The following is a 23,035-nucleotide window of genomic DNA, read 5'->3' on the forward strand; positions in this document are numbered from 1 at the left end:
TCTTATGCTGTTTTTTTACATACCTCCAATATCTACCCGTCATCCTTTTGCCAAACATGCCCCCAGTCTTTAACATCTAGGATATGTATGGAGCGACAGAGGCAATGAGTGGCTGCAGTTAAGTCCAGTTTGAGCAGAAAATATCTAAAAGCTGAGCCAACATGGCACTAGTGCATGAAAATACTATCTTGCTGGAGAATATACAGTCTGAGCCATATGAATGTATGGATAAAGGCTGAGTGGGTTGGCTTATGACTCAGATGCAAATACACTGCTTTGAACTCAGGATTTTGTTAGTAGTAGTTTAAGAGCATTGCTATCTGCTGAGCAGATTATAAATTCAACTCAAGTGATGTTGCAAAGTTTTGTGCATGCTTGAAATGATGCACTTTTGCAGTTTATGTCCTTTAGGGAGACAAACCAGAGTTTAACTCAACTGAAACAGCACCAATGGCGCCATGATGAAGCCTCCAGGCTCCTCTGCTCCTACTACCTCCTCAATGGATCCTGCCAGCTGCCTGTCTGTCTGTCTGTCCAACCGCAGGAACACAGCAGGGTCCTCTACAGCCACGATGGCCTCTCTACAGCTGCACTGCAGCTCGGCAGAACATGGTGTGTAAGAAAACACTGGAACACAGGTGCTGAAAACATCACTTCATGGTTCCTTTGATCATGCTTGCACTAGGCTATCAATGCAGCACATGGCAGGTTAGCAGTACCCTCATATTCAAGGGGCTCGTTTCTGGGAAATGTAATGCCCCTGCAGTCAGCAGTGCCACTGCATGGCATGATACTACTCACACTTACACATTATGAGCCTGCTCAAGACCCAAATCTTCAGAGATTTAAAAATACATTTTTTTTCTTCTTACTTATCTTGCTTCCGAACTTTCACAGGATGGTCTGTTCCTGGATTTAAGCCCTCATCTTTCAGTACAAAGGCTAGAAGCCTACTTTTTTGTTTGTTTCTATATGTATTCTTTCCATAACATGGAAGCTGAAATTCTCAAACACAGCTTCTTGACTTCATCTACATCAGACTAAGAAAAGCACCAAATATTGTGAAATTTGCAATTAAATCATAAGAGGTACCAACCCTTCAAACACACAAGTGATAAAAAAGAGTGTACACAGACAGACTGGCTCAGTAACACATAATGCAGGTCATACAATCACCATGATGCTTTCTCACCTGAGCTGGTACCTCAGCCAGTAACAAGCACAAAAGCTACAAAGCAACAACAAATTTCAAACTGAGAACATTTTACGTCTTTTGTATTTTTATTACATTCATTTCCATTACATTTATTCCCTCCCCAGATATACAAGGAAAGTCACCACATCCTTTGCTCTCTGGATGCTGGGGATCATGCAGTAACATGAATGCAGTGGTTTTCTGATCCTCAGCATCTCACTACACCGCCCCACCCCTGCCCCAAAACTACCTCATGCTTTATGCGTAAATCAAACACCAACACAGGACGCGCAGGTACAATCTGAAAGGCCTCTCTATAGATGAATGGCAGACACAGCTGTGGCCCTGCACACAGGGCACAAAAGCGTGCAGCATAAGGAAAGCACTGGACACATGATAGCATGCTCAAAGCAGAGGATGATATTCAAAGAGGAGCTATACTCAAGTTCATGGCATCTTGGCTCTTCTTATGCTCCTTTAACATCTGCATTTAATTATTTGACCCTTGAAGTGAGCTGGCACCTGAAAGCCGCTTCGGCTGAGCCTCTGGATAGATCAGGAAGCCTGTGAAGGTGATGTACTTGCCATGGTTGCTATAGGCACCATAGCCATCGTGCTGATGGCTGTAGAGCCAAACCGTGTCCCCATATTGCAGAGGCAGCATGATACTCTGACTCTGCATCTCTCGCCTCTTGGAGTGGTTGTCATCATAGATCATGGCCTGCACCTCATTGTGGTTCTTCATAAGTTTCACAGACATAGTCTTAAAGGGCATTTTGCCAATGGTGAAGGAGAAGTAGTATGCACCAGGTATACGGCATGAGAAGATACCAGTGGAAGAATTGAAATCCTTTCCAATGTTCACAAACTCTGTGTCAAATGTGATTGGCTCGTGCTGGGTTTGCTTATTATCTGTCCCCAGGAGACTCTGTGAGCGGGCAACAGAAAATGCAGAACGAGGGTCTTGTACCCTGTTTGGTTGATCAGATAACATGTGTCGCTGTGAAGCTTCACTCTGCTCTCTGGGAAGCTGCTGAATTTTGTGAGGGTGTGGCCCCAGCTCTTGGGAGCTAAGAGCATTCTGGAAGAAGGCAGAAGTGTCAGGATAGATTAGGTAGCCATTGAAAGTTGTATAGGGGCCCACGTTGCTGTAAAGAGCATACTTGGGATCTCCATGTAAACGCAGCCAAACTGTGTCACCATAGTCAAGCTGCAGCATGGCACTCTGGCTGGCTACCTTCCGTTCCTTGCGGTGATGTTCATCATACACGATTACTTGCACCTCATTCTTGTTTCTCATCAGCATGACAGATAAGTTTTTCTTTGGGTATTTCCCAACAGTGAAGGAGAAGTAGTAGGCTCCAGGGATTCGACAGCGGAACAATCCAGTCTTGGGATCAAAATCATTGCCAATATTCACATACACTTTGTCAAAGGTAATAACCATCTCGGAGCTTCCTTCCATGCTGCTGGTTCTGGCCACAGAGAAAGCAGAGCGAAATTCAGTACTGGTGTCTGCTGGGAAGCCATCTGTAGGAACAAAAATAATGCAGCAAAGGAAGCCAAAGAAGATCCGAGTGTTCAGTGTCATCATTGTATCTGAAAGAAAAAAGAAGCGTATTTTAGCAGGAATACCACTAATTTACAGCTCATACACCAGTTGAAACCCAGACCTGTAGACTTGCTACACAGCCATGAAGGTCTATGTCCAAGTATTGAGAAGTTTCCAGTGTGTTCTCTGAGCAGTGTATGGGACCATTCCTCAGTTCAGATCCCAGCACCAGTCTTATATTTTCCTAGCAAGAGCTGGATCTTTTTTAACCTGTACTCACTGGAAGAAAAAGAATCTCCTCCTTTGAAAGCCTGACTATCCTACAGTTTGTCTGCAGAACACTGTGTTGCTCACAACGCAGAGGGATCTCAAAGCCTGTTGGGGCTTTGCCAGAGCCCCCTTTTGTTGTGCTTTTATTTGTAAGGATGAAACAAAGCCCTACACAAACCCTGTATTATACGACTGAGATACAACTGAAGGGCAGGGAGAAGAGGACGTGCTCTAGAGATTCCCATGCAGATGCCATTGCCTTGCACTGCACTGGCTGTTTCACAGAATGTGGAAGCTAGAAGCCAAGTTGTTAGATCCCATTATTCAGACTTCAACATGAACCTGTGAAGAGTGTAAAGAAATATGAAGAACAGGGAATATTTAGAGAAGGAAGACAATGGAGAAAATTATTGAAATAATAAAAAAGGAAGGAAAACAAAATGGCAAATAAAAGGAAAGTCTCCTAAAGTATGCAGTTCGTGAGAGAGAACTAAAATACCAAAAATGGGGAAACAATCTGGACAACAGACCAGACATAAAAAACTTCTTTGACCCTAAAAAGAAGAGAGGTAAATAGGAGCTAATAGGATTTTCTGTTTCTAATTTCTGTGGGTTTTTTTTTTTTTTTGGACTGAGGCCAAAAATTATCTATTAGTGCTTTCAGACTGAAAACAAAACTGCCAGTCATTCCAGTGAGAAGCGCCTCTCTCTGTCACCTCTCTGTGCTTATTAAAATATCATTCAGGCTAGGAGGCAGCTGCCTGGTTTGCAGTCTGCTCCATCTGTCACCCCAGAACTGGTGCCTTGCCAGCCTCCAAACAAAGAATTCACAGACCAGCAGAACAGGAGCAAAACATGCAACTTAGTGGGGGGAGGGCTGAAGACAAATCCTGAATTTAAAAGGATAAAGAGGTAAATATTTGAATCATCTGAGATGGCCTAATAATAGAAGCAAAGCAGATGGAATCCACATAGACTGTCAGGTGGCAATGGGATCCTGTTTTGGCAAGATGTGATACCTAGCATCACTCATCAGCAGGAATTCAGTTTGACCTACAGTCCATGCTCTTTCACACTTAAGAATAAAACTGAAATCTGAGATGCAGCTTTAACAGATATGAACCCAATGAATTAGATTCCCACTTAACTACATGAAAATGACACACTACCAAAGATAAAAACAAATATCCATCCATGTCCTAATTTTACACTAGATTACTTCTCTCACAGATATCTGTAGCATGACTCTCTGCCTAATCAGGGATACATCAGCTCGAAATTTGTCTTACAAGTTTATCAGTGATGGCCTGAGCAAGGAGAGTCTGCTGATCAGTGATAAGATTGAGTGAGGAGGGTCTGCTGTTCTTAGTGTTGACGAATATGAGACCAGCTTGACCAAACTATCAAACCTACCACAAGGACCTGCAAGACAGAGGCTCCCTGACTGAGGCTGGGAGCAGCAAGGATGTGCAGGTCCTAATATGGAAGTGACAATCAGAAGTGTTGAGCAAAAGAAACTAAAGGGCTGCTACCATCCTTTCCAGCACAAAGCATATTTTGTGGAGTAAGCCTGATAACACATAATCTAAAAAAGGCATATGATTGACAGTGAATCCCTTTATGCTATAAAGGCCAGTCCCACTTTTGCACAGCAAGGACTCCTAGAGTACCTCCCTAAGGCGTGTGAAGATCCTTCCCTTGAGTGGGGATGGTTATTCCTCAAGGCCGAGCGAAAGATATTTGCCCATGGTTGTTGGCATGGGTAAGTAACATCAATCTCTACTTAATAATTGTTTTGTTAGCTTTAATATAACTGTTTCAATATATTTGCTTTAATAGAATTACCTCAATATTGCTTCAAAAACAGTGCACTTTACTAGTAGTTACAGCTATTCATACTTTGTTGTAAATTATTCTAATTAAGCTTTTTTTTCTAATCATTATAATTTTTGTAAGAAATTTAAATAAATCATTTGTTCTATATATATAAATATATTTGGGTTGCCATCCTTAATTCTGCAGGACAAAGTTGTAGAAAAGTACAATTACACCAGTGTAATTCTTTAGACATAAACCATTGATTAAGTCTGGGGCTAAGACTGGATCCAGATTGGATCCAGATTGGAACAAGCTGCACTTAGGCTCCTCTCTGAGAAGGAGTTTAGAAAGCAAGGGAGTCCTTTCTGCACTTTGTGACTCAGTGGGAGGGCTTCTCTAACAAACTTAGTCTGAAGCTCACACTCTGCACATGACAATACCTCCATATTTCCCTCCATGCCCCTGAATTCAGAATGTTTTTCCTGATCTAGCCTGCTTCTCCTCAACCCCATGGGCTGCACTGAAGGGTGATGAGAGATCTGACTAATGTCATACTGAGGCCACTCTCTATCATCTTTGAAAGGTAATGGAGATCAAAGGAGGTCCCTGGTTACCGGAGAAAGGCAAATGTTGCACCCATCTTCAGAAAGCACAAGTGAGACAACCTGAAAAACTACAGGCTGGTCAACCGGATAGCCCCTCACTTTAGTCTCTGGGAAAATCATGGAATGTTCTTCTTGCAACGCATTTCTAGTCAAAGTACATGTCATTTAGCATATATTGTTCAACTGAAGGTAGATTGTGTCTAATCAAACTGATTGCCTTCTTGTGGGAAGGGACCAGTGGAGATCACCTATTCTTTAGCAAGGTTTTTGTCTTGCTAAAGTCTCCGAGAACATTCCTCTATCCAAGTTGTGATGTTAGATAAGCAGGTGAAAAACCAACTGGGTTATCAGGCTCAAGAATGAGTCCTTAATATTTAATTTCAGGTGTCCTCTTTTGTATTTTTTATCAATATTCTGGAGAGGGACACAGAACGCTCACTGATCAAGACTGCACATGACACTAAAACAGATACTTGGAGGCACAGCTGATATTCAGAGGGACCTAGGAGAGGCTGGCATAATGGACTGAAAAGAAATTCAGTAAGGATAAATACAAATTCCTGTACTTGGGATGGACTAACCCTGTGTGTTGGCTGGTGATGAACTAGCTGGAGAGCAATGCTACTAAAGAGGATCTACGAGTCCTGGAGAACAATAATTTGTACCTGAGTTAGTACTGTGCCCTGCAGGTAATGAAGGCAAACAGACTCTGGGGTGCATCAACAGAATGCAGCCAGTATCAACAGACTGTGATTATTCCTCTCTAGTTGGCACTTGAGCGACTCCAGAAGACGGCAGCCAAGATGGCTGAGGTCTGGAGCACCTGCCCTATGAGGAGAGGCTGAGGGCACTGGGCTTGTTTAGCCTGGAGAAGAAAAATTTTGGAGGGGTCTAGTAGCAGCCTTCCAGTGCTTTTAGAGGTTACTGAGATGACAGTGCTAGGTACTGATGGCTATGGTAGAAGAATAAGAGACAATGGTCATAACATCTAAAGTGGAAGATTCAGAACAGATATAAGCAGAATAATTCCATGCCATGCAACCATTTGCCATGAGGCATGTAAGAATGTAACAGTTTGCCCAGAGAGATTGCAAAATCTCCATACTTGGAAGTTTACAAACCAGACTGGATTAAGTTGTGAGCAATCTGATCTGCATTCAGTGTTGGTCCTGCTTTCAGCAGGAGCTTGGACTGGAGAGGACCTATGTCATGATTCCTGATTCCATAACTGAATTCCATGGCTACTGCCTTCTCACTGCTGAAAATTCACTTGCTGATAACCCTAGCCGTGATACTTACATGGAAATAACCAACTAATGTCAGGTCTAAAACACAGACTATCTTCCACCCAGCAAATTAATTTAAGAAAGCATTTTCAATGGAACTATTAACGTATAGCTAATTGTCGTGCATCTGCTCCCATGCTGTCTTTATTTTTCCTTACTTTGTCACTTAGTTCATGAGTACCTCAGGGCAAAGACTCTCTCTTCCCATGTCTGTATAGCATTTGGCTGCTGCTGCCATTTAAAAAATACTAACAGACCCTACCATCCCACCAAGAACCAAATCCCAAACTGTCACAACATGAGCTCAGCTTCTGATTCAGCAGTATAATTTTTGCAGAGTGCAGAGTGCTACATCTAGCATGGCAGGGTCATACCAGCTTCCAGCTTAGAAAACTGAGACCTAAAGGCAAACTTATAAGGGCTATTAGATGTTTCTGATTCATACTTATCCATTGTTATCCCTGTGATCACCATGGTGTGGCTTCATGGAGAACCAGGATGACTGTGACATGGCTGCATGCTCTTGAGACAAGAAACGAGAGGAGAAGATTTGGCATTTGTATTTTTAACGAGTCTGGTTCTAAAATGTGCTCCAGAGCTCGCTGAGCGTATCCAGGAGTCAGGTGTGTGCAAGCACACCACTGCTGGTCAAAAAGCACAAAAAGACAAAACAGCTTAATAATCTATGCAGTGCCTCTTACCTTATGATCCTTCAAATGACATTGTTTCTGTTTGAAAGCTAATTTCTCTGTAATAAGGTCACTTATTAAATGTTGGATCACTTCGTACAGTTGCAAAGACCCTCTGCTGCTGCTGTCCCTTATTTATTAGCTCTTCTGGCAAATCATTTAAATCAAGCAGTTAATTATGTCATGTTTCTATTAGCAAGTTGTTTCCTTGACAGCTCCCACTCAGCACTTTCAGAACTATTTAGATACTTTTAAAAATAATTTAGAAAGTATATAAAAAAGTATCTAATAAAGTGTCACACTAAACCAGTCTAAGAATGATTTCCCAATCATTAGGAAGGCTCACCTAGCTACAGGCGTGCCATAAACAGAGATAGCTCATGACCAACTTTTGGACTTGAGTGTTAGCATAGTACTTCTGAAAGATAAAGCTTCCAAAATGCTCTCTTGCTCCCCTAGAAAGTGTTTCTGATGCCCAAGTCTTTTATTGGTATCATTTTCTTCCAGCATGGAAGAGATAGCACCCGGAATGTGAAGCTGGCCATGGACACTGAGATATCAGCCTTAAGTCTGATGCTATGGCATAAGTTTTAAAGCTGAAGAATGAAGTGGAAGACCCAGGCTAGAGATGAGAAGTGGGTCTTTACCATATGTCATAGATAGCAGCTGTGTTAGTCTCACTACACTCATATATGAATCAGAGCCCTTTTCCCCTACCCTACCATTTCTTATTGCCTCAACACCACAGAAGTAAGTAATGAAGCTAAGCAGACCCAAGGGATAAACCAGGTATGCTACTGCCTTTATGCTACCAACAGGGACAGCTGCCCACAGAGAAGTAGTCAAGAACCTAATTTTGGAATCGGAGGCACAAAACCCATGATGGAGCTAAAAAATTCTCAAAGGCACTGACATTAAATTAATGACCTGAAAAGAAGGGGCTAAATGGTAGTGACTCACATAGCAGAACAAGAGTTGCAAATGTTCCTTGAAAAGAAAGTCAGAATTCACCATTTGCATGACCCAGGAAATTTTAATAGCTTTGTGTTTGCTAGAGGTGATTTTTCTGTCCTGGAACAGAGTCAATTCGCCAGTGAAAAGACAATCAGTTTTACTCTTCTACTTAAATCCACAGATGTACAAAAGGACTTTCAACAATAGAAAGGTCACCCAATTTCTAGACTTGCAGGCCTGACATGCCTGTAAAACTCACAAGGGTTTTTTTTAATTCCAAAATACTAATTATCTAGATTCTCTAGTCCTACCTTATGCAAGAGTCCTTTAATTTCAGTGGGAATTTTGCCCAGAATATCACTGAAGAGATATGAAACAAAATTGAAGCAATGCAGTTGGATTAACTGTTAGTAAAAGGCTCTTAAATCCTCTAAGCTGTAAGAGCAAAGCCCTGTTCTTCCTAGCTCTCACCCTAATATTTAAGGACAGTTGCAAATGTTTCAATTACTTGAATCAGTGAAAGCCTGTGTAATGAACATCTCTCTTGAACTATAGTTAGCAAGATTTTTTTTCCCCAGATACCACATACTGTCTGTTCCACTCATCTGATACATATTAAGAACATCAGATAATGATGCAAATGCAATGTACCACTTCTTCCAACATCAAGGAGAAATTAATTGAAGCACATCCTCAAAAGCAAAATCTGTATAAAGAGTACAAGAGTAAAAAAATCAGGGATTCACTTATGGCTCTGGCCTTTCTTTGCTTTTGATGAATGTGCGAGTTTTTTAACTTTGGAACAATCCTGAGAGGTAAAATATTGAATGCTTTTTGGAAACTCTAAGCCACACTTTCAATGACAGAACTGTGTGGCATTAATATAGAAAGTACTTGATTTTGAATGTTTCCTTGAGTCAAGGGAGTCTTTTAACATAATAAACTAGCCTTTGTGTACTCAAAGATCTGTGGAGAGACAAAAAATATTTTGAAGTGCCCCAACTCCAGCCATACTGGGGAAAAGGAAATGGAGAGACTGTATTTTGGCATAAGCCACTAATGTTAGCCTGCACCTCAGAATATGAATTAAACCTGCTATGTTTCAACCAAAGCCCTAACAACCCTATTTAAGCTAAAATGATGTTATATAAAATGATGTGTATTCGCTGACCAAAATGAAATATGATTGTTCCAACATTAAGGTTTTTCTTATTTAACAGCACTCAAGAAAATTTGTCATACATATTTGAAGGGACAGAGTGACACACTGTGTCTTCTGTTTTGGCTACTATGTATATTTAAAAATATTTTAATTTAGACAGAAAAAATGGGGTTTTAGTAGAGAAGATAGCTGAATAAACCCTAGATGAGAGCAAAGAGTTATTCTAACAAACTAATGCTTTGAAATGTAATATTTTTTTTTACATCCTTTTCTAAATGAACACATGACACAAATCTACCTCTCCAGCACATATACACTGCTCAAGCAAACAGGACTAAAACTGTAAAGCAAAGAAACATACTCTAACACTGATCAGAAATGGAAGAACATAAAACACTGTTAGAATCTGTTAGTTTAAACTGTAGTTCATGAAATGTATTGAATACTATAAAGTTGTTCTGCACATGCAGTTAAACCAACTGTTGATAAGCAATCATTGAAATTACACAGGCAGTAAAACTAGCCATTGCTGGAAATGAGTTCAATGACCAACAGCTTCTGTGAAAGCAGAGGCCAGAGGAAACTGAAAACCACAGCCTGAGAAAGCCAGAATGTTGCTGTGCAGTGTTCGTTTAACACTGTTACCTTTAGACATAAAACACTGAGACCATTTCAACAGTAGGAATTTTCACATGAATCCCATTACAGTTACAGTAATGCAAAGTTAAAACCATCTCTCTTCTCACTCCCAAAACCTACTTGCCTTTTATAGCCTGGTTTATGTGCATTTCTTTCTTCAGGTGGCCACAAGAGATGCTGAGCCTGTGGAACAAGGCTTTCTTGGAGCATCCTGTCTCTCCAGCAGGAACTGTATTGTTGCACCAGAAGGCAAATCACACTGGCATAAAGGATTAATGGAGAGTCTGGCCTGGAATACCAGGAGGTATATTGAGAGGTAAAAGAAAGTAACTGACACTTTGGCAGCATATACCATAAAGATCTCAGTTAAGACAGTGAGAGAAGAGGGCTCCAGAGGCAGAGTGCACGGTTCAAAAACTAGTTCTAAAGAGAGAGGAAGACACAGAGACCTTAGAGAACGGAGTAGAGGGCAATTTTGCTGTTCCAGGTGGCTGGGCTAGAAGCCATGTAGCAGCAAGACTTTTTCACAGAAGTCCTGTTTTTTTTTTGCTTTGACTGTGGAAGTAAAACCATATAAGGCACAAGGACACTGCCAGAAAGATTGTCCCAGCAACATACCTGTTTTGTTTTAAATTTCTCACCTGGCTTAAGGTGTTTAAACTTAATATCCTGGATGGGGTGTTAAAGACATGGACGTGTTGGACTGAGCCCAGAGAAAAGCCACAAAGATGATCAGAGGGCTGGAGCACCTCTTCTATGAAGACTGGCTGATAGAGTTGGATTTGTTCAACCTGAAGAAGAGAGGGCTTCAGGGTGACCTTATTGCAGCCTTCCAGTTCCTAAAGGGGGCTACAAGAAAGCAGAAGAGGGACTTGTTACAAGGGTATGTAGTGATAACACAAGGGGGGAATGACCTTCAACTGAAAGTAGATTAGATATTCGCAAGAAACTCTTTACTGTGAGGGTGGTGAAGGACTGGAACAAAATGCCCAGAAAGGCTGTGGATGCCTTATCCCTGGAAGGCCAGGTTGGATGAGGCTTTTAGCAACCTGGTCTAATGGAAGGTGTCCCTGCCCATGGCAGGGGGGCTGAAACCAGGTCATCTTTAAGGTCCCTTTCAACCCAAACCATTTCCTGATTCTATAAGTCTATGAAATAAAATGGTTTTATTTCATCATCTGACAAACTGAAATGAACAAGCAAGATCCAGTTAGTACCACAGCAGTGCTGCAAGAGAATGTGAAGAGGAAGGTTATAGCTATACAAACCATGAGAGACTGACTTAGGAGGCAATGATGAAGAAAGTTTATAAGTGTTCGCAGAGGACTTTTCTGGGTTGGAGACAAAATCTGGGAAAGTAAGAAAAATGCAGATGGATTTAGCATCACAGACTACTGTTGCCATTTTTCTCTTTTAGTAAGAGTTTGTGTGGGAAAAAGATAAATGTTTTTTCCCAATAACTAATGGAGCATGGGGAATTGAAAGCGTTCATAAAGAATGAAAAAGCTGTTTAGACAGCTCTACTGAACACAAGCTTATTAGTAGGTTTTCCTGAAGTGGTGGTGTAGCTCACATCTTAGGGACATTTAAAAAAATAAAATCTCTGCATTAAACTCAGTTAGGTAAACTGAGCTGTAAGTGACAAAGTGGAAACACTAGGCAGGCAGAATGACACTGGAATCAGTACTCTGGAATCAACTCAGATTCTAACCCCTTTATTCTTTCTGTTTTATTGTTAAACACCATGGCTCTTTCTAGTAGTTTTTCTACATCACTTCCAGTGAAGAAAGTTTAGCTCTCAGGAAAATCCCCACTCCCTCTGTTAATAAATGAAAGTCTAGAAACAGTTCAGAGACTGTTTACAGTATTTACGGTATTTACTATAGACAAATATACCTGCAATATAGGTGTTTGATTTTTGTTTTTTTGACCCACACTTTCCTCTGTGCATCTAAGCAGCAGTTTTCTTCACTGCAGCTGAATGAATATTTTCATCCTCTGATCACGCTCATTGGAAGAGGAGGTTCCCGGCCTGTTCTCAGAGTTGATGCTGTATTTGTCAATTTTCTTTCAATCCTTAATTGTAACAAATATTTATAGACATTAAAGTAAATGTCATCAAGATGAGAGTAAATATTCCAGTTAAACACAGGATGTATTGGCTTTGCTTCCTGTTCCATATTGCCACTTTCATTCCCATTACCAGTCATCAAGCAGAACGGTACAGCACCATCAGTTGGGCAAAATCTTGCAGTGATTCTTTCATGTTCTCCTCTCATCTCCTCACTAAGAATGAAAATAGCTGTTATTAGTAGGTTTATTTGTCCAGGAACTACTAGGAACCTGTGGAATCTGAGCCCCACAAAGGTGCACTAAATAGGAAAGTAATTTTGACTGCCTATATATTACAGGAATTGTAACTTTTGTGTCATACCTTCCTATTGAAGTCTGTTGTACTTGAAAGTGAGCTGATATTACAAGAGATATTGGAACCTGTGGTGTACTCTCAAGGTTTCTTCATTGTCCTCTCTGAGATGGTTTTATGTCCTCAATTTTCTTTCTGTGAGTCAGTGCTGCACTTTGTATCAGTCAATACATGATTTTAATTTAACTGCTATGTAAGGTTCTAATCAAACAAAAAACCCAAGTTTTAGATTTTTCTTTTCTGTTTTCTTCTCTAGCTGCATAGCCATACCTTCTCTTTCTCACTTGAGTTGGCAAATAATTATAATTTTTTCTGGAACTCTGTGCCTGCAGAAGTTGCTTTCAATCCCTTCCATACTCACTGGAATGCTGCCCTCCAGTCATAGCTCTAAGACCCGTCACATCACCCACCTGGGTAAAAGCTAGAGGGAATATGCTGGTACTTGTTGGTTGATCATCAAATTCAAAGTTAGGATGAACCTGTGGAGCCCAGCAGTTGTACCCTAAGGGAATTAATGGATAGCTGAGTGCCAGCTGGGATTACACACAATGACAACAAAAAGCATTTTCGTTTCCTAGTTATGTCTGAGCTCATGGCCTGCTAAGAGCTGATTTAGCAATGCAGCCAAAAATTTTCACAAGTTGGGTAAATCCAGTTCCCATCTTGATTATCTGCAGTTAACAAAAACTTTCAGAAAGGCTAAGGTTCATCTTCTTTTGCTTGATAAATCAAATTGTAAAACTATGTTTCATCAATGGAAACAAAATTGCTTTGGTCATTTTATCCATCAAAGGCTTCACTACAATATACTTTGAGAAAATGTCACAAGCTACTGAGTGGTATTTTCTGACGGTAGGCTTTGCAAATCCATCTGAAAAACCTATTTGTACTGGTGCATTTGCCTACAGGAATGCTGCTTTCCTTGCAAGTTTTTTAACATGTCTTGACAGGTAAGGCAGGAAAACATGCTGTCTTTTAACATCTGCCATCAAACTCAGTCAAAACCCCACATTCATATCTTTTCATGACCTGCTGTTTCATTACTGTAAAGAAACTCAGAGAACACTGTGAATTGCACTGCAGTGCTGCTCTTCACTGTCAACATACTGCAACATCTCAATTTGGAAATTCACTGAGCTCTAGTTCAATGAAGAAAGTGATAAAAGGCATTAAGATCTGTGTATCTTTCATCTCTGCTCTGGCATCTTCATTTCTGCCTCTCCTCCCGCTGAGTCAGGACACAGACCTGGAGCTGGAGAACAATCATCATACACTCTGTAGAGGCCAGTATTATTCCAGAATCAAAACTCTTTTTGGGGAAAAGGAGGTATCAGTCAAAGTACACATACATTAATAAGTCTCTCCTCTGGTTCTGTTCTCTAATTGTTCAACAGGATCATAGGATCATAAAATGGTTTGGGCTGGAAGAGACCTTAAAAATCATTTAGCTCCAACCCCCTGCCATGGGCCGGAGACCTTCCACTAGACTAAGCTCCACCCAACCTGGCCTTGAGCACTTCCAGGGATGAGGCATCCACAACCTCTCTGGGCAACCTGTTCCAGTGCCTCACCACCCTCATAATAAAGAATTCCTTCCTAATATCCATGAGAATCCTGTTGCTTTTGTATCCAATGAATTGGTGTACAGATTGGGAAAAAAACATTGGAAGAACAGTCGTTGCATGTGACTACCCTCATTTTTGTCACCAGAGAGTGTCTTGAGACAGAAACTTCCCCTGGGTGGTACAGAAGTCAGTGAATAATGAAACTCTGCAATACAGTGATCTTCAATATCAATTGCTTTTAAGGAATCATGTTTATCCAATTCTTGACCCAACAGCATTCTTTCTTACACAATTAAGAGCAGGAAAGGAAATCAGCAGGGTTAGTCATCATCATGTTTATTAATACTGACCGTTTACAACCAGCAATGTGTAGTTCCCCATTTCCAGTGGTCTTTCCTGCCAAATCCTGTAGCAAGACCTCTCCGAGGAATGTCTATAAACAGCTGTAACCTCAGTCCTTTCAATTTTTTAGCCATTTTACTAGCAACCTTTTCTCAGAATGCTACAGCTGTTGAAAATGAGACATCCCAAGACTGTGAATTGATAGCTGATATTTTCAGGAAAACCACAGTTTCTGCTTCCACTTTTTAACTCCGAGTATATTTTTGGTCCATGGATTTAATCAGCTTGTCATCTTCTTCAACAGGGAACTGTGAAGTTCCTCCTCAAAACTCCATACAAGTCAAGTTTTCACAGTGTGCTTTTGAATGTGGATTTTTCTGTGACAATCTGACAGAGAGGTGCTGCTGCCTACAATGCAGAATCTACTGCCCTGACTGAAGGAAGAGAGAGAAGCATTTACTGAAAAATCTCCTCAATTCACACAAAGCTTTACAAAGTTTTTCCCATATCTGCTTTCTAGCTTTATATTGTTTCCAGTATTTAAAAAATGCCAGTCCCTTCATAATGGCAGTAGAAATGCTTGTATGACTATTTCTGTAAAACTCCATCTGCACTGGGAAGCTGCTGGCAAAAGGCTTTGGCATTACCATCAAAAAGTGCTGCTGGACACTGCTGTTCACTCATCAGTTCCTCATTCACAGTGAGGAACCGCTCAGTGCCTGTCAAGTGTTCACAGATTCCAGGCTCATCTGTGTGACCAGCCAGCTTCCTCCTAGGCAGAATTGCCTTTGACAGCTTGAAGCTGATGCCTTTGATTTTTGCTTATAGGAAAAGAATTTTGCTAAAATACTGAAATAACAACTGCAGCAATGCACTGGCAGGTTTTACCTGACTTTTAGACCCTAGCTGGACATAACATAAAGAACACGAAGGATATGGCTGCTCTAACCCCTGTTATGGAGATACTTTATTTAAAGCAGGGTTGGATATCATTACTTTGCATTAAATATGCAGCTCATACTGAGAGAAGTGCCATTTGCAATAGCCTACACTATTTCCTCACAATCACACTGAGGAATTCCACTCATGCACCCTAAATCCAAATGTTCATATACAGTTCATATTTCAAGCCAGTGCTCCCTCTATTTAAATTCTTTCAGTTCCCTACCTTCCTTCTAGCTACTTCTGCCTAATACCATTCTTTTTCAAGATAATTATCAACATCTTCCACCAGGAGATTACCATCTGCAGAACACCATCCAGCACGTTCAGTATTTTTCTGCACAGTCTGTTTCAGATTTCCTCGCAAATTTCCTGGAGAACAACCCTCTCATCTTGTTGCCTTCTCCTATTAATAAACATGGGATTTTTTTTTACATTGGCTATATTTGCTTTATTTCCTTCCAGAACCACCTTGTTCCAAAGCTAAACCTCATTTAGCATCAGATCACAGTAATCCTTCTTTTGGATACCCTTTCTGTCTCCCAAATAAAAAAAGCAAACGGAAGGGTGAGAAAAGGAATGATGAAATAAACTCAGGCAATGCAGTGCAAGCTAACTTGAGGCACTGCTCAGTCCTTGGTTGGAAGGGATGTGAATTCACTTTGAAATATCTGGGGCATCAAGTCACTGGCTTTCTAAGTATATAATTACTTTTCCCAAGGTGCTCCAGATGTTATAGAAGATGGGGGCAGGGGGTAAATCAATCAGAGCTTATACAGTGTTACAGCTTGTGCTTATATGTCCCAGAGTAAATCAAAATATGAGGATTTCTATCAACTTATGGATAATACCAGTGTAAGACTGTTTAAATTACAACAGATTATTGTGCTAATATGCTACAGTTCACTGAACAACTGCTCTGTGAAAACAGCCTTCTAAAAAGCGCAGCCTAATTTTTCGTTTTCTCCCTGTCTTGTTCATTCAACACAGATTCTTCCTAGCAGTTGCTTTGCAGCCTTTCAGTCCCAGAGAGTACCTCTTTTCATAGAAAAAATTCCCTGTTGCCTGTGTGGTATAAAAACACTTTCACTCCTCCAAGTATGTCTTTAACTTCTCCAAGAGCTTTTCTTTTTGCCTGAGTGGAAAGGTCTAGAGCCTGAGGAGAGAGAAAAACCGCTCTGCCTTTAAACGACTAAAAAATTATTTGGTTGGACTCAGAATGTGTTCTATTCAGGATCTTATGTGCAGCCCACCACTGTAGCATACAGAAGAGTTGATCATTGTTCTCTTATTTCTTTCTATCTGTCTCCTCACAGAGATCCAGGATTTCTCAGAATGCACAGGGGACTGTCTGTTCCATTTATATTAAACAATATATGTTAAACCATGAATACTAGAAGACCTAGATTTTCTTTCCCTGGAGAAGTGTCTAAAATATAAATTGTAGAACTATGCTTTATTTTATTTCTATTCTGAATGTCATTATTTTATTTCATTTTACCTCTAAAAAAGCATTTTTGGACTACAGTCTTTCATTCAAGGAGTAAATTACCAGAAGAGTTTGTATCTTCACTTCAGATAATCTTACTAACTGCTAACACTCATTCATTTTTCTTTTTCCATATCATTCTTTTCAGCATTCATAGACTCAGTCAAGCATATGCTCCAGAGAAATCAGGAAGTCTCCATGTCTTCTCCAAAAAGAGAGACCTCTTCTCATGGTCTTCTAGAAGCTCTTACCTTTCTTTCAGACTCTTTTCAGAAAGACCTGGTCTGTGGTTTTGGTGCTGTGCTATCCTTGGATATCAGACAAACATCAGAATAGGGTCAGCAGACTGCTTTTATTATGCCTCCACAAAATTATCGTGTTACCTTTATAAAATGATAGAAGAACTGTCTAGAAGAGAACTTAAAACATTAAATAGTCCAAGGTGCTTTCCTATGATAGGATAACTACCCTTACTTGATTCTTCAGAGATAATTGTTCTTAAAACAATTGTTCACCTGTTCTTAAAATGTCTTCACAACCTCTCTAGACAGAATATTTATTCAAGAGGTTTTACTTTCCTAGGTTCTAGAAAATTACCCTTGTAGTCTACAATAATCATTCTTTCTGCTATTTCTTGCTTTCCATTCTGTCCGCCATAAGCCCAAAGAAAAGATCGTTCCCTCCTCTATTTTGTATCTAAAGACTGTTATATTTCACTGTCAAATTTCTGTTCTAAAAAATTTCAGTTATTTCAAATCATCTTGCAGGTCACGTTTTTCTGACCTGTGATGAGTCCTGCTGCCCTTCTCTCAACTCTCTTTGATTGAATTGCACGTCTCTCAAAGTGCAATAACCAAAACTTTGCACAGGTTCCAAGCTGAAGCTTTAGCAATGCTGAACAGACCAGAGGATTTCTCATGTCTTCCAGGCTTCCAATGTCTTTTACATATCCTAGCAAGATGTTTGCCTTCATTTGCAACAGCATGACATTGACTCATGTTCAGCTTGTGATCTATCATAACAGATTCTTTTCTGCAGAGTTGCAACCTAGTAATTTACTTGTGTCTTGTGCTTATGCAGTTGATAATTTCTGCCTTACTGCAGCATCTTGCCTTTATCCCTACCAAATTTCATCCTGCTCTTTTCCGAGCAGTGCTTCTAATTTGTTGGAAAATTTTTGAATTCTAATCTTTTCCTCCAGCATATTTCAAGTGTCACAGTTTCATGTCCCTGGAAAATGTGATTTACTCACTCCTTAAATTACCATTCAGGTCACCTAAAAACACTGAAGAAAAGCAGATCCGGGACACCCCGACACAGCTATCCTATCAGTGTTAAGCAGCTTGTGACCTCTCTGAAGGACTGGTACAGACTAAAAGCATACAGATTATGAGTTCTGAATCTTCTGCTATTATTTAAAGAAGATCTGCCTGTTCAGATAATCATGTTTATTCAGTTTATAGCCTCCTTCACCTGCTGTGCCCCATGGCTCACCAAAGCAAATATTTAAATTAATGTGTAACCACAGTCAAGAATCTCAACTTTTACTTAAAAGAAAAACCAACCCCAAATTAAATCTCTTATGCCACAAATATCTTTTAATATGTAAAATGAACAAAAGCCAATGCTGTCAAACCTGCTGGAATACTGAAAAAATAAATGGGAAAGATGTGACCATTTCTCTTAATTGACTTCGGGATATATTAGAAATGACATAATTTAGTCTTGTAGTTGTAAATCTTGTAGTTACAAGAATAAACTTCAAGGGCAGCACCAAGGCAGATGGTTGATTTCAATGGACTAAACATTTTCTTTGCATCTGCTCTTGACCAAAGGACTGCAGGATCCTTTCCTTGGAGATTAAATGCCAGCCATGATGGTCATAAGCAGGCACATAACAGAAAGCAAGCCTTTGTGTACATTGGAATAGTGATGATCTGGTATTCCTCCTGACAACAGAGGCTTGAATCTCTCATCTAGCTCTGGCTCTTATTCCAGTAAGCATTATCATAATCTCCCCAGATTCCTTAACCAAATACAGACAGTTTTCCAGGCACTGTGGCTGAGATCCTGGCACAGCAGAAAACATGCATGGTATGAATTAACCAGCTGGAGGGTGAAGAGGAAGAAATAGGACTTTATGAATTTTTACTGTGTCCCGATGGAGCCCTGGTAATCAATTATTAGTCCCTGGAGTAACACTCACTGCTTGCTCTGTGATCATCTGATTCTGGTGGTGTTACCTCTGCTGGAAACCTCAGACCTTTGCTTAGATGCAGCAGGAGTTCCTCCTTTGTTCTCTAATCTGTCTAGAGGAAGCATGCAACTAGAGAGAAGCTTTACAGGGACAAGAAAGCACTTGTGGTAGACAACAGATTGACAGAGAGCCAGCATCACAGTAATTGCATATTACTGGCTTATCTCATTTGAACATCAGGTAAATTTCCTTACCAAGAAAAGGGTCAAAGGAAAAGTTAAAGGAAAGCTGAAAGGAAAAATAAAGTCCTAACTTTACTTCAGCTTGTACTTGGCCAATGGGATCTATACTAAATTTCTGTGTGTCAAACAAGATGTAAGAGCTGAAGCTTTTAATTTTTACTGGGTGAAAATCACAGTCAGTCTTTCAAATATTGTATGATGAACTAACAAATTGCTAAGCCTTAATGTGTTGTCCAAGACAGTAGAAAGATCCTTACTCCTACAGACTAGTCAGTAAATTGTAATTCAGTGAAACATCATTTTCCTTAACTGTGCATCTTGGAGTAAAATCCATACTTCATATTTTGGTGTTTTAAAAGGATGGGTGAATGGAAGAGTTCAGGAATAAAACCCACCAAATCCTAACATCTGACCTCAGATGCTGATAACAAAGTCCTGGACTTCATAATTTGTAAGACTCTAGCAAGTTTAAGCCCTATTTTTTTTCTTTATTCTCATTCTTAGGGTCAATGCAGAGATGAGTACCTCTTGGAGGGAGACATTTCTCAGCTGGGAATATTATATTCGCTAAGGTACTCTCCATCTTGGAAGTCTACTGTCACTATCAGATTAATTTGTTTCAATGCTCTCTGCCTACAACTAACCATAAGAATGTGGAAATTCTGGCAGAAGGACAGTGATCTCTTGGAGGCTCACTGCTTGTCTACTTCCCACTAGGACCCAGTTCCACTAGCACTGGCCTCTTTTTCCTTTGGTCTTCATATTACAGGGTGCTCTGCACAGAAGGTTCAAACTATCTTGTCTCTTTACACCTTTGACATACCATGTTTCTCACTGTGCCTGTTTTCATCCAGGTTATTATTTTATACAAGAGTTGGTGTTCCAAGAACTGGCGCTCAACAGTCAGGCTTGCTGCTGTTCGGCAATATGTCTGTTATTAAAAAAGAGAGTATAAAAGCTATCATACACCTAATTGACCACAGGTCACAGTGTAGTTATCCCATTTTTCCATAAGTATATCTGCTGCCACTGTGGGTCCACCCAGCCTCATGTATTTGGAAATATGAATGGTTTGCAGTTTATCAGTGGACAGCACAGCACAACGGACAGATGATCACACCAGTAAACATAAACAACAACAAACAGGGTTCCAAGTTTTGGTGTCAAATCTCTGGTTCCAATGTATTTTATCTGTGCATCTGTTTCTTCATCTACAAAATAGCAAATGTCTACAACATCAACAAATTATCAGATTTAAATCAATTCTATATCAAAGCCATAGGTTCTCCACTATAGAAACCAAATGTACTTTGAAGGTATTGGTTCTTCCAGACGGAAAATTCAAAACTCATTTGCAGAGCCTAGTCCACGAACTATTCAGTTCTCTGAATTACGGCTTTTTTGAGGGAAACAGAAGGAATGTAGAGGGTAATGTTACCCTACCGGGAATCCTTATGCCTCCTTGACATACCTTTCACTGCTACAAATTAATCCTTAAAAATGGTTAGACAAGAAAACAGCTGCCATATGCCTAGACAAGATTGCAGCCTCATTGGCAAACTGTTTCAAAGACTTATTACACATCATGTCCCTGGAGAAGAAGGTTGCAATAGCATCAGAATGAATAATTGAAGCACGGCTCATTCAGTATGTGCATAAACTGAAGGGTCACAATGCTGCCTTCTAGTCAGCTGGCATCGCAGAAACTCACCCAGCGTCTAATAGAAACATCATCTGGAAATACTGACCTACTTCCCTGGGAGCTTTTCGGGAATGGGTTGAAGAGATGATGGTGGGATTGCCAAGTACACAGAGAAGGATTAAACTAGCTTGTCTAACAGAAAATTGTACATTACAGAATCAGTTGCATATGCCACTCTTGGGAAAATCCTTGATATTCAGTTCCCCCAGGAGATTACAGATCCATGCAAGATTAATGCTATTTCCCACCTGAGAAACTGCCTCTGTGGAAATTTTCCAGGATTCTCTTCCCCATAGCTGGTCCCTGGGAGGTTTTCCCACCTCGGCTCCGTGCAAAGTGGGGCCAAAATTTCATACCTTTTTCCACATAAACTCTAGTCATTTCATATTGGAAATAAAATGGGTGAGGGAGGATAACTCGGGCATTTCCCGCTTTTGTCCAGCCGCTCAGTGGGAAGGGAGGGTGCTCAGCCCGCGCCCTGCCCGCCGCCCCGAGGCCAGAGGCTGGGACACCGCAGCTGCCCCGAGCGCCCGCCTTCCCAAGGACCGCGGCGGCCGCCGACAGAGCCCCGACGGCCCCTCCGCCGCCGCCCGGGCACCGCTCCGCACCGGCGGCCTCCCCCCGGGGCCTCGGTCCCGCTCTATCGCCCCTGTCCGACCGGGGGATCCCATCTTAGTCCCCGGCCCTGCAGGTGCAGCCCGGCCCCCGCAGCAGCGGCTCCCCCGGCACGGTACCTGCTGCCGCCCCGCGGTGGCGGCTCCGCGGCGGCGGGGTCCGAGTGCGGTGCTGGGCGCGGTGCTGGGCGCGATGCTGGGCGCGGTGCTAGGAGCGATGCTGGGCGCGATGCTGGGCGCGGTGCTAGGAGCGATGCTGGGCGCGGTGCTGGGCGCGGGGCCCCGGCGCTGCCTGCGCACTGACAGCTCGGGAGCCGCGGTAGCGGCGGCGGCGGCGGGGGCCGGGACTGGGAGGGGGGCTCGGGCACCCGGGGCTCCGGCGCCGAATCAGTGACGGGAGGAGGGCCCGGGGGCGGGCGGGAGAAGGGAAGAGGAGGGGGCGGCGGGGCGGAGGGTCTCGGAGCCCCTGTCACCGCCGCAGTCCGGTCGGTCTTCGGGAGGCTGCGGCACCGGCGGGCGCTGCGTACCGGGGTGGGGCGTGTGAGCACCCACACGGGAAAGGGCGACGGAGCGATGCGGCGGAGTGACAAAACCGGGCTGGGCTCCCTGCTGCCTTCCCGGGAGGAGAGGGCTCAGGAAACGGGCGCCGCGGGACTGTGCACCAGCCTTTCATTCAGCACAGTGGCGTCTGCGGCGACAGAGGGAAGCGGGGGAGCGCCCAACGCTGCTCCCCTCCCGGGCAGCGGTGTAGGACCGGCCGGACCGCCCTGGGGTTGGAGAGGGAAGAGCCCAGCGCCCTCCAGTCCCGGGCTAAGCGATCCGGGACAGTGCTCCCACCCCGGCAGTCCTCGGTCAGGTCCATGAGGGAGAGCTAATAGCCTTAGCTGGACCAAAGGATGTAACTGGGGGAAACGACAGGGTTTTGACTACCCGAGAGCATGTTCATGTCTGACCTTCTGTTCTGGAGATTTGTGAGTCCCAAAGCACGTCTATAGACTAACTGTGTTATTTGGTTCATCAAAAGCTTGCATCTCTCTCTAGAAAGCTTGGCTTGCCTTAGATCATCACCTAACAACAACAAGGCTAGTACTTGTTCCTTTGAAGGCTGCCATTGATTTCTGCTGACAGCAAAATAGCAAGCTTTTCACAGTCCGGTTCTGTGTTGAAGAGCAAATTTGGGGTTTTGTAAAGCATGTTTATTGTTAGTCCTGTAAAATCTGATGTTGACTTCCAGAAAGAAGATGTAAAGGTCTGAATCTTTAAAAAGTCTTCTAGCTGTCCATCTCAAAAGGTCTTTCACTCTCCTATACCCGGCTGCTATGAATTTAAATGGCATTGTACTCTCTC

General features: G+C 42.0%; 1 protein-coding gene across 3 annotated transcripts; it reads right to left on the bottom strand.

Moving 5' to 3' along the window:
* Window positions 1-1,255: 1,255 nt before the first annotated feature.
* C1QTNF4 (C1q and TNF related 4) lies at window positions 1,256-21,882 on the bottom strand. 3 transcript variants are annotated; one of them, XM_027642517.1, is made up of 2 exons: window positions 21,809-21,882; window positions 1,256-2,794 (listed from the first exon to the last, which is right to left on the bottom strand). In XM_027642517.1, exon 2 carries the CDS (start codon window positions 2,787-2,789, stop codon window positions 1,686-1,688), a length of 1,104 nt encoding a protein of 367 aa, XP_027498318.1. In that variant the 5' UTR covers window positions 2,790-2,794; window positions 21,809-21,882; the 3' UTR covers window positions 1,256-1,685. The 3 variants fall into 3 exon arrangements, with proteins under 3 accessions (XP_027498318.1, XP_027498319.1, XP_027498320.1); XM_027642518.1 differs by lacking the exon at window positions 21,809-21,882 and adding an exon at window positions 10,812-11,006; XM_027642519.1 differs by lacking the exon at window positions 21,809-21,882 and adding an exon at window positions 2,957-2,977.
* Between the last annotated feature and the right edge of the window lie 1,153 nt (window positions 21,883-23,035).

The sequence above is a fragment of the Corapipo altera genome, unplaced genomic scaffold (assembly GCF_003945725.1).
Source record: "Corapipo altera isolate COAL_440 unplaced genomic scaffold, ASM394572v1 23b, whole genome shotgun sequence".
NCBI classification, from domain to species: Eukaryota; Metazoa; Chordata; class Aves; order Passeriformes; family Pipridae; genus Corapipo; species Corapipo altera.